Genomic DNA, 12086 nt, shown 5'->3' with positions numbered 1-12086 from the left:
ATCCGAACTGGTATTTGAACTTCCTAAAGTTCCCTGCATTTAAAAAAGAAAATCTGCCTGCTACACCCATGCCCCATTAAGAAAAAAACACTGCAAAGGTGAGAGGTAAGGAGTGTTGCAGGTAATTTATATTTCTTAAATTCATTAAATGTCACTATTCAAGTATTTTCTGTTAAATGTTTCGATTGACGGCTCGGGCAGCCAGGTCAAGCTGGGTTAGTCTTCAAAGCAATTACACTCAGTGCTTTAGTTTTGTGACGTTGACACCTCTTAAAAAGTTTAATGCTATTTTTGTTTTCTGTCAATGTGACATGTATGTTTATCATTTTTGTATTCTGTCAATGTGACATGTATGTTTATTAATTGTGCATACTGGAACCTTTGTGTCTGCAAAAAAAAACACTCTTCAACAACATGGTCAGAGTCAGCTTCATTAAGCTGGGGGACAGTCTAGGATGAGGTTTAGTAGGTAAGTTTGGCTTTCCTTACACAGGGGTCGAAATTAGCGGTTGCCCGGGTGCCAATGGCCACCTAAATACCGAGTCATTTTGCCTGGCTTGGCACTGCAGATACTGGTTTATACCAAAGATAGATCCAAAAAACTGGAGTAACTCAGCGGGTCAGGCAGCATCTCTGGAGAAAAGGAACGTGACTTTTCGTGTTGGCGGCGACTGTAGTACGTGGCAAAGATACTAGGTGCGGGGTGACGGAGGGTTGGAGTGAATGACGGGCCCCGCACAGCGGCAGTGGCTCCACGTCCCCCGTCCGCCCTGATAGCGACCGCTGTCTGCCACTCCGCCAACAGCGATAAACGCTTTCAAAATGCTTTCCGAGGCAGGGAGGGAGGTAGGAAGGCCCCTTCTACTGTCTGAAGCAAAGATCTTATACCACCTGCACCGCTCGGCCCCGCACCTTCCTGTTGTCTGGCAGAGGAGGGGAGGCGGTGGCGAGCAGATCCCAACTGCCTCCCCCTTTGGTGGCGGCACTTGACGGTGGACAGGGATGGCTAAGGCAGCGGGGCGATGATGCCGGTGTTGTCCGAGGAACGCTGACCTTCCCTCCTCCCCACCTCCTCCCTCTCTCTGTCCCCCTCCTCTCCATCCCGCACTGATCCCCATTCCTGCCTCTATTCAGTCCTCACTTACATCCCCTGTGCTCCCCTACCCCTCTACCCCCCTTCCATCTATTCATCCTGCACTGACCCCCCTATCCACCTCGCATTGATTCTCCTGCCACCCCCCATCCATCCTACACTGGTCCCCCAATTCATCTTGTACTGAACCCTCTTCCCATCCATTCCTGTACTGCACCTCCCATTCCTCCCGTACTGACCCCCCCCCCCCCATCCATCCATCCTGTTGTGATCAATCTGTAGTGTGCATGGTGTGCATTTCTGTTACCATGGTCCAGGATTTATTGACACAGGTTGATCATACACTGAATAATCCAACTACATTTTTGTTTGGAAGTAGAAAGAAATAATAGAAATTGCATTAATTTCAATGTGTAAAAAGAGTTGAGATACTGTATTATAATTTTGCTGCATGTCATTGTGGTATATATCACGTTGTGGCGGGGTCTTGATTTAGTTTGTGACTTTATTTGAAACAGAAATAATATGTGAATGCTTCATTGAGCATAATTCCGACTGGTAACTATGCACTTCGTCCAAGCACTTTATTGCACGTGTCATGCAAGCTATCTTAAATGACCACCTAAACTGTCATTTGGCACCCTAAAAAGCTGCCTAGGTTGCCCAGCTGGCAACAGGGAAAAAAGTTAAGTGAGAGCCCTGTTACATATTACAAAATGAGAATGACAATTACTTGTTACAAAACCCTTTTATTGCTGCTTGTCTGGGGGAAATAATGAAAGATGTACATATAATGTAGTGTTCAAAATAATAGAGGTAAATGCTACAATAGAACTATATCCAAACCTTACCTAGAATATAATTCAAAAGTGTATCTTTCACCCCCTCCCCCCCTTAAAAAATATATAACGTGTGTCTCTCTTTAAAAAAAAGGTTAATCAAATAACTGGGCTAATTGCACTGGCAGTGAAATTGTGAACACTGGCATGTGGGCAACAACAGGCTGGAATAACAGTTTTATTCACCAAAGATAACTGGTGAACCCATTGAGTTGGGGGTTTCTGGTAGACTCACAAATTACAAAATGTAATTATTCACTTTTAAAATTGCCTGTGATGGGATGTTTTAGCCCATACCTTAACCGTTCAATCATAATGCGTGGTCCATTGTTTGATCGTACTGTGAAAAATGTGCATTTTATAGACCACTGCATGAACTTGTATTTTCCAGTAAATTGAGTGGACAAGATGCACAAATAAACATCTTCATTCCCAGAAATTGAATTTTCACATTAAAGTATAACATTTAAAATATACAACTATTTTTTGTATTACCTCTAAATGTTAAGTGGTTTAAATCCATACATATGTATTCACAGAGGAAATGCATTTCTTCTTATCATCAAAGATAAAAATCCACCAGGATTTTTTTTTCCTGAACATGTCCGTTTCCTTGCATATATTTTCCACGTGAGGGGGAAAGATCATCCCAAGGTGGAATGTTCATGAAAGCTGCTGTGAAGCTCGAGGTCTCTGCACCCACAACAAAACCATTCCCTGCTGCTCTGGTAGTCATTGAACCTCAAAAGTGATCATCTGTAAAATAAATTCAAAACTGTATTTAGAAAATATCCTGATGCAGACATTTGTTCGGTCTATATTTAATAGGGGTAATATTTTGCTTATCAAGGAGAAAACAGCAATAATTTAATTAAGGTTTGTTGAACATTTTCCAATCTAAGCAATATTTGATGCTTGGTTCATTTTCAATTTTTATAAAATCACGCAGAACAATCTTTACATAGTTCTACGGTAAAGATGTTTTTTTTTCTTAATCTTGTCCTTTTCAACACATCAATTTGCATTTAAGATGTTAAAAAAATCTATTGTTATAAAATCTGAAAAGAACAACTCATGAAATGTTAGATATTTTTTAATCATAGAAAGCAGACAAAAATTGTAGACATTGTGCCTGACAAACCTATTGAAGTCACAAGAGACTGTAGATGCAGGAACCGTGAACACAAAACAAAGTACTGGAGGAACTCATGGGATCAGGCAGTGTCTGTGGAGGGAACAAACAGATGAGTCTTCAGACTGGAGAAAAATCCCGACCCGAAATGTCGCCTATCCTTTCTCTCCACTGAACCTGCTGAGTTCCTCCAGTAGCATGTTTTATACTCAAACCTTTGAAGTAGATGTTATACCTCTGTGCAACATAAAGTCAAACAGAAAAAAGTTTGTTATTAGTTGCACCATCCAGTAGTCTAAAAAAAATTAGCTAGTCTGGATTTTCACAATTTTGCTGTGCATTCTGGCATCTTGCCAAATGTAAACGTGCCTTCATCTACAAATACAGATAGGACTACCCTCTAATTTATGCAAAGTACAGCTTACAGCGTTCCATAAGCTAGGGTACAGTCCGATTCTCCTCTACCACCATTGGAATTTATCAAGAGAACTGTTATGCTACAATGCTGAGAATTATATACTGCACTCTGTATCATCCCCTTTACTATATTACTTGAGTTTCACTTGACTGCATTTATGTATAGCATTATCTGATTTGTTTGGAAAGTATGCAAAACAATGCTTTTCACTGTAACAAAGTGCATGTGATAATAATAAACCTTAAATTTTTTAATGTTTCTCCCCAGTGGTAACAAAAGTTACAGTTCATTATTTGCCAAGAAATTTGTGAACATTACCTTTTTACATTACTTAAAGTCACTTTCTTGGGCAGAGACCTATTTTGGATTGTTGAAGTTGTTGCACTTGAATTCACATGTTTAGTAGGAGCAACTGAAAGAAATAGAAAAGCAAACTAGAATTGGGTTATCTCAGCAGAAAATTCATAATTCATGAGCAGAATTAGGCCATTCAGCCCATCGATCTATTCAGCTATCCAATCATGGCTGATTTATCTTTTCCTCAACCCCATTATCTTTGATACCCTTATTAATCAAATAATTATCAATTGTTGCTTTTGAAATACCCAGAGTTTGCTTCCACAGCCCTGTGGCAATGAATTTCAGATTCACCACCAAAATTGAGGAATTGCAGCTTTTTCTTTTCTGTTCCGTACTGAAGTCATGGTGCTGATTGCCTGATGTGATGTACACTATTTTAGAGCTTTACATTTTACCAGGTTATCCAGAAATTATGATATGCATTTCCATATTGGTTCTAATATGCCACAAAACAAAAATCTCAGAACTTTTAGAGTCTCAAATAAGTAAAGACTCCATTTCCTTGAGGAAAAAGTACCTGTTTTCTGGAATTGCGTTTCTGATCCCTTCCCTTTGAGCACCTCTGAATTGCCTCTTTCCATTCTGGTCCCAGCACGAACAGATACGGTCGATCCAGGCCGCAAACGACTTCCCGGAACTATTGGCTTGCCAGACACTTGACCTCGACTATTGTTCTCTGTGGTGACAGCTCGATAAGTACTTGGAGGCATCTTAATATTTGTGACAGTGGTGGGTTTTAAATGAGTTGATGAGGACATCTTCCTCTCTGTCATCAGTGGTGGTTTTCCTTTGCTTGGTTTACTGTACATGATAGTACTTCTTCCTGACTCTCTTGAGAGATTTACTGGGTTGTTCAGCGCCATACCTGTTAAAAAAAGATAAAACGCATGACATTTCTTTCCATTCTCCCAGGTGTTTGATGGGCAACCTGTATTTGAGAGCCAGGATGTCATGATCAGAGCTGCCAAGTTTTGTCAGAGCATTTCAATATTCTATTACCTGAAAATCAGTATTTTTTACACAGTGCCATTTTGCTGAAAAAAGTGTTATTTTTTATGTGCGGTCATACCCATGTAAGAGTACAAGAATGCATAACTTTGCTACCAATTGACATGTCTTCTACGCACCTTACTTGACAGTGCATTCATTGCCATCTCTTTGTATACTGCTGTTTGAATGGCTGCTTCCTGCTTTTAGCACCAGATGATGATGAGGAAGCCATTTGGAAGCCTCGCTCGCTTCTCCCTTCTTCCTCTCTTTCCCTCCCACCCTCCCTCTTGCCTTCCTTTTTTCTCCCTCCGTCTTATTCCCTCCCTCCCACTCCCTCTCCTAACAGTCTGTGACCCACAGCTATGTGTAAAGTGCTCCAGCTGGAAGCGCTGTTTAAACCTGGAGCGGGACAGGCAGATCAAAGCTTACAAAAGTAATCATGCAGATCTTGAAATTTAAAATACTAATGGATTTAATCTGCTATAATTTTTAGAGTTACAGTATTACTTTTTATATCCTTGCATTTTTTAAGCAGCAAGATGAAACGGGGCTGATTTAAAAAAAAATCTGTACATCCGTATTCTGATCGCATTTCCGTACAAAATAAGGAAAATGCGTACTACTTTGCAGCTCTGCACGATGCAGCTTTATGCGACTATGGTAAGGTTGCACTTGGAGTATTGCGTGCAGTTCTGGTCGCCCCATTAAGGAAGCATGCGGAGACTTGAGAGGCTGCAGAGGAGGAAGCATGTCTGGATTAGCAGGCATTAGATACGGAGAGTTGGACAGACTTGTATTGGTTTCACTAGAATGCCAGAGGTTGTGCGGGGATGTGATAAAAGTATATAAAATTATGAGGGGTTTAACAAGGGTAGACAGTCAAAACGATTTTCCCAGGACTAGAGGGCATAGCTTTAAGGTGCAAGGAGCAAACTTTAAAGGAGATGTGCAGAACAAGTTTTTTTATACGGAAGATAGTGAATGCCTGGGATCCGTTGTGCCAAAGGACTTTTGGATAGCTGGGAAATGGAGGGATACGGATTATGTGTAGCAGATATGAGTTGGCATGATGTTCGGCCAGACGTTGTTCGCTGAAGGAATGGTAAAAAAAATACTGAAGAATGAAGATACTAAGTTAATTGAAATATGTAAAATGCTTAATGAGTGTACTTAAAATCTAAGATTGAATGCCAACTATTCCTTAAACACAGCAGGGCTAACCAATATTTTAAATGAAAAATATAAACTAAGAGTGGATTCACGAGCACCAACCTCTTGATTGTTTTAAGTTTCCAGCTGGCGGCAAGGGTAAATCCTTTTTTGAAGGATACTCATAGGGCTTTGATGATGATAATAAATGGAAGTTTCCTTTTTTGTTAATACCAGATGGAAGCTTCAGACCTGATGGTCTGGCAAGCACTGACTGCTACAAAAAACAAAGGGAAGATTAATTTAAGTTTTGTGCATATCATTAATAAAGAATACAAAGGAAAAATATATTATTTATAATCAGTGAAAAAATATTGTGATAAACCACAATAATAACATGGAGAGCTAAATTAAACAATCATTTTATAAGAAACAAACCAGTTTGCTATTATGGGAAAATAAATTTAAGTGCAAACCATTCTTCTCATTGAAAAATATACGTGAAAAATCTGGCAGTAGGGATTACAATTTTAACAATTCTCTACTCGGGGTATTACATATCCAAATCTGTTGCATCAAATGTTTTGTTCAAAATTGTTTATAGCACCTTCTTAACAGCAGCTTGCTTGCTGTTTGTTGATAGGTTACCCTCCTTTGCTCTCATGGGTTTGTCAGGGGTTATTTGTTCAGTTTCACTTGTTGACTCAACTCTGCAGCTGGTAGTTTGAGGTCCATTATCAAATGGTACTTCTGCGCTCTTACTGATTGCACAGTTTTCATTTATAACCTGAAGATCCACAGAAGGAAGAAGTGCTTTATTTGGGCTGTCTAACACAAAGTAAGTATCTCTCCTTGGGCTGCGGGGGCTTTTTTTCCATGCTCTTTCCTCTTGTAAAAGTCTGATTTTGGTCATGGATTCTTTTTCTAATTTTGAACGGTCGCCACAGCTTCTGCCCTCTTTCCCCTGTCTTTTGGCAGTTTCCTTTTCTTTCAAGGCACATTTTTCAAATTGATTTGCCAGCCGGTTTGCTTCTTTCACTATTTCTACCAGCTTCTCTGCACTTAGAGGACTCCACTTTAATACACCTTCATTTGTTTTCTGCTGGCTTCCATTGTTACTGTTCACATCAATCCCCATAGCAGCACCCCTTTCAGACCGCCTGGTGTCACCGAGCAACGCTTCTTCAGCATCATTTTCAAGCAATGATTCTTGGCTGCAGAAGAAGAAACATTTCAACTGAGTACGTCAAATCGTGTCACCCAAACAATATATTTCATCAGAATTGAAAAAAAATCCTTCATCCTCAATTTCAAATATCCTATAAATTCTTATACTGAAAAAGATGTCCATACACAAGCACAAAAGAATTGAAGAAAAATTTAAGAGGAAAATTAATGTCAAGCAAAATCTGAAAGTTGTACATTTATTTGAAATATTTAATGTAGTACCAATGAAGAACTAAAATAACTTTTCTTTCTTACAAACCTACCTAATGTATCTTTGCTACGCACTTATTCCCTCTGGTCAAAATCAAATTATATTGTTTAAGATGGTTTAGAATTAACGCATGTCCAAGGCAAGAACCATCCCCCTATCCTCAAATGGTTTACAGTGACCTCTGCTGGAAAGTAAATGTTACACTTGGATCAAATTTACTGGCACAGCTGAGTATCTTTTAAATCTTCAGGCTATACACAATAACACCATTTGTTCATAGAATTTGCACTTTTGAGTTATATTACAGTACGTAAATTCTTAATGAAAGGCACAATAGGGATAAAGGTAGAAGCAGAACCTCCATGGCATTATTCAGAAAAGTTCCAGGAAGTCCCAGTGCCTGGAAAAAAATTTGACTTGGAGAAAATGCAGTCTGAGGGAGAGGCTTGCATCTTCAAAATAAAAATTATAGCTGAACATGGATTTTCATGTGCCTGTATACTCATCTAATTTTCAATTAGGAAGAACATTGTGTCATTCCCTTCCTACAATAGCATGCAGAACCGCACATAACTCTGCAGGAGACCTACTCCTCTGGTTACCAAGCCACACAAGGATAGAGAAATGTTTTCACAACGATCATTGCTCGATTCAAATACAATGATCTATGGCAGACATTTACTCCTGAAACACTAAAGTGCACAAACATATGCTTGACATGAAATCATTGATTGCCTGTTTACATCTACATGCCAAGGCCACCTTACCTTTCTGCTGGAAAGCCAGTCCCAAAATCAAATGTTTCTTCAGTTATAAAGTTGACATCTGGCAAGAAAAGGAAATAACCAATTATTAACTGAAATGATAGACAAGATCCAGAATATGCACAAGTCTATATATTTAGATTAGTAACTTTAAGTATTTTGACATGAACTAAATCTAAATAGTTGTGATAACATTAAGCTCAAAGAAAATAATATGGATTAATGGAATCCACATCCAAACACCGGCAGGTTTCCTATTTCACACACCATCCTGACTTGGATAATAATTGCTGCTGCTTCATCATCCCAAGGTATAAATCCTGAAGCAACCCAAACAACACTGTGCTGTCTCCATAAAAATGAAGCTGTCCAAGGCAGCATCACCTTCTCATCAGCAATGAGATGGGCAACAGAAACAAGCCTTGCCGATAGAACCATATACTGTAAATGAATAATATCTAACTTCTCAAATATAGTCACTGTTGCAGGAGCAACTATATACCCAAACTGTTCACACCAATTATCCATAAAAAAACAAATGAAATAACTAACCAAATTACTGATAGACAAAAATGCCGGAGAGACTCAGCGGGTGAGGCAGCATCTATGGAGCGAAGAAAATAAGCAACGTTTCGGGTCGAGACCCTTCTTCAGACTGAACCAAATTACTGGTGAATTGAGAGGAAAATATTGACCTGGAGAAACTTATTTTTTCTAATGACATGGTAGCGCAGGTTACAAACTTAAGATCGCGAGTGGGATTCCAAAAGACAACCTCGTGCCTCAGAGATTAATGTACACTAAACAAATCTAAACGTGCACACAATATTGACAGTAGAAAACTGAATCCCCTCCTCCCCCTAGGACCAGCACTAATTTACTAGTTGGGATGAGGCAGAAGTGTAAGTAAAACATTTTTTCCATTGGAATTAGAAACAGAAACTCAGTTCAGTTTATCCTAATTGGATGGTGGAGTATGAGAGGTGACCCAAAAATACAGTTACCATCAGTTGGCAGATTCATTCTTGTCTTCAAACTGTGTATTTCCAGTTAGCTCAATAAAATGTTCTGAAGAAAGAAAGGTAATAAGTTAATCAGAATAAAAACAAAATCTGTAAATATTTAATGAAAAACGTATTTGATAAATATTTGCAATATAAATCCACAAATGGTAATACAGGCATTACTCGGGTTATGAAAGCATTCTGTACCTGAGATATTAGACACAAAATGCTGGAGTAACTCAGCGGGTCAGGCAGCATCTCTGGAGAAAAGGTTATGTTTTGGGTCGGAACCCATCTTCAGATGGGAAGATAGTTGGGGGAGGGGGGATCTGGAGGCGAGAAATGGCCAGAACAAATCAGGGCCAGCAACAGATGACCTCAGGAGTTAGGGTGGAGTTCATAATTGCCCATTGTTGGCCAGGGAAGATGTGACGAGAGATACAAGGATGCGAACAGTGGAACTGGTAGGGCGACTAAGGTGGCGAGGGGGAATGCAGCAGTTACATGAAATTAGAGAAATCAACGTTTATACCACTGGGTTGTAAGCTGCCCAAGTGAAATATGAAGAGCTGTTTCTTCAATTTGCATGTGGTCTCACTCGGACAGTGAAAGAGGCCCAGAACAGAAAGGTCTGTATGGGAATGGGAAGAGGTGTTAGTGTTTGGCAACCGGGAGATTCCGTAGGCTGAGGCGAACCGAGTGTAAAAGTTCAGCAAAATGATCACCAAGTCTATGCTTGGTCTCACTGATATATAAGTGCCCACGCTGGGAGCATGAGGTTGGAGGAGGCGTAAGTAAACATCTGCCTCACCTGAAAGGACTTTCGAGGTCCCTTTAAGTCGAGGGAGGAGGTAACAGGTATGCATGACAACCAAACACACTTGCCACTCTTGCTGTCAACTACTATACCGCCCTACAGATTTTGGTTATACAGCACGGAAAAAAACCCTTGGCCCATTCATCCATTGCCGACGAGGAAGTCCCATCTACGCTCGTCCCATTTTCCCACATTTGGCCAATATCCCTCAAAACCGTTCCCATCTATGTACCTTTCCAAGTATCTTGGGATTGAAGTGATATGGATCACATTCAGGCAGAGATTCGTATAAATGGCACAACGTGCTGAAATTACTCAGGTGGCATCTCTGGAGAACATGGATAGGCAACGTTTTGGGCTAGGTAGCAAGATTCCAGCATCGGCACTTCTTCGAGTCTACCGAGGTGCAGGTTTATTATTGTCACGTGTACCAAGGAAGAGTGAAAAGGATCTGAAGAAGGATCCTGACCCAATACATTGCCTATCCATGTTCTCTGGAGATGCTGTCTGACCCACTGAGTTATTCCAGCATTGTCTTTTATAAACCAGCATCTCCAGAGATTAGTTTGACTTGGCCTCATATTTGGGGCATTGTGGGTCGAATGGTCTGTTCCTGTGCTGTACTTTTATATATTCTTAAACGTTTCCCATCCAAGTACCTGTCCAAGTGTCATTTAAATTTCATTATAATACCTGCCTCAACTGTGGTGGCACAATAAGTCACAAAGTGCTGGAGTAACTCAGCAGGTTAGGGTGTATCACATCAGAACATGTATAAGTGACAAAATATAATAACAGGGAACTGAAGAAGCTGGTTTAGACCAAGGATAGACAATGTTGCACTAACTCAGCAGTCAAGCAGCATAGTTGGAAAACATGCTGAGGCAACATAAGATAATTACAAGGAACTGCAGATGCTGGTTTATACCAGAGACACAAAGTGCTGGAGGAACTCAGTGGGTCAGGCAGCATCTTTGGAGAACATGGGTAGATGATGTTTCAGTCTATCTACCTCATTGTTGGAGACCCTCGGACTATCTTTAATTTGACTTTACCTTGCACTAAATGTTATTCTTGATATATCCTTTATCTGTACACTGTGGACGGCTTGATTGTAACATAGTCGTTCCGCTGATTGGATAGCATGTAACAACAAAAGCTTTGCAGTGTACCTCGGTCCACGTGACAATACATTAAACTCTAAGATCAGCCCTCGCCCTCCAAGGAATAAAGTCCCAGCCTGCCCAACCTCTCCCTATAGCTCAGGGCCTCAAGTCCTGGGAACAACATCCTCGTAAATCTCCTCACAACCTTCATTCGGCATTATGGCAAACACCCACTCACTTAAGACAGATAAGACTCACAATGCTGGAGCAACTCAGCGGGACAGGCAGCATCTCTGGAGAGAAGGAATGGGTGACGTTTCGGCTCGAGACCCTTCTTCAGACTGAGAGCCAGAGGAGAGAGAGGGAGACACAGAGATAAGGAAGGGTGAAGTGTGAAAATGATAAATCAAAGTCCTCGACCCTTCTCTCCAGAGATGCTGCCTGGTCCGCTGAGTTACTCCAGCATTCAACGCGTCTATCTTCGGTGTAAACCAGCATCTGCAGTTGCTTTCTACTTTCACTTACTCCCCCCCCCCCCCTCCCTCAATCTCATCCCTCAATCTCTTCACTCACCCCTCCACTCCCTCAGCTTCTTGTTGTTGCTCTTGTCGTCGCCGCCGCCATGAGAGGCGGGACCCCGTTCAAATCCGCCCCACGTGAGCGCCAACCGTCACAGCCCCCGCCGCTGCAGCAACACCGCGCTCAGCGTCAGCGCGCTTCACCACGCGCGGCCGCCCACAGCGCGCTTCACCACGCGCGGCCGCCCACAGCGCGCGGCCTCCCACAGCGCGCTTCACCACGCGCGGCCTCCCACAGCGCGCTTCACCACGCGCGGCCTCCCACAGCGCGCTTCACCACGCGCGGCCGCCCACAGCGCGCTTCACCACGCGCGGCCGCAACTGGAGCCGACGTCGGCGCCATGTCCGTCCCTGGGCGTGGACGACCATCTGGCGTCCTATTGGCCACGGCCGACGTC

At 41.6% G+C, this 12086-nt stretch overlaps 1 protein-coding gene across 3 annotated transcripts; it reads right to left on the bottom strand.

The window, feature by feature from the left end:
* Window positions 1-1830: 1830 nt before the first annotated feature.
* psrc1 (proline and serine rich coiled-coil 1) lies at window positions 1831-11851 on the bottom strand. 3 transcript variants are annotated; one of them, XM_033042563.1, is made up of 8 exons: window positions 11684-11851; window positions 9188-9251; window positions 8187-8244; window positions 6589-7195; window positions 6105-6255; window positions 4360-4707; window positions 3801-3894; window positions 1831-2688 (listed from the first exon to the last, which is right to left on the bottom strand). In XM_033042563.1, the coding sequence occupies exons 2-8, from the start codon at window positions 9204-9206 to the stop codon at window positions 2685-2687; spliced, it is 1281 nt and encodes a 426-aa protein (XP_032898454.1). In that variant the 5' UTR covers window positions 9207-9251; window positions 11684-11851; the 3' UTR covers window positions 1831-2684. The 3 variants fall into 3 exon arrangements, with proteins under 3 accessions (XP_032898454.1, XP_032898451.1, XP_032898453.1); XM_033042560.1 differs by having other exon boundaries at window positions 6105-6258; window positions 11684-11843; XM_033042562.1 differs by lacking the exon at window positions 11684-11851 and adding an exon at window positions 9395-9415 and having other exon boundaries at window positions 6105-6258.
* Between the last annotated feature and the right edge of the window lie 235 nt (window positions 11852-12086).

The sequence above is a fragment of the Amblyraja radiata genome, chromosome 24 (assembly GCF_010909765.2).
Source record: "Amblyraja radiata isolate CabotCenter1 chromosome 24, sAmbRad1.1.pri, whole genome shotgun sequence".
Taxonomy (NCBI): Eukaryota; Metazoa; Chordata; class Chondrichthyes; order Rajiformes; family Rajidae; genus Amblyraja; species Amblyraja radiata.
Note: the sequence above shows the minus strand (reverse complement) of the source record. Positions and strands in the feature narration are given on the sequence as shown.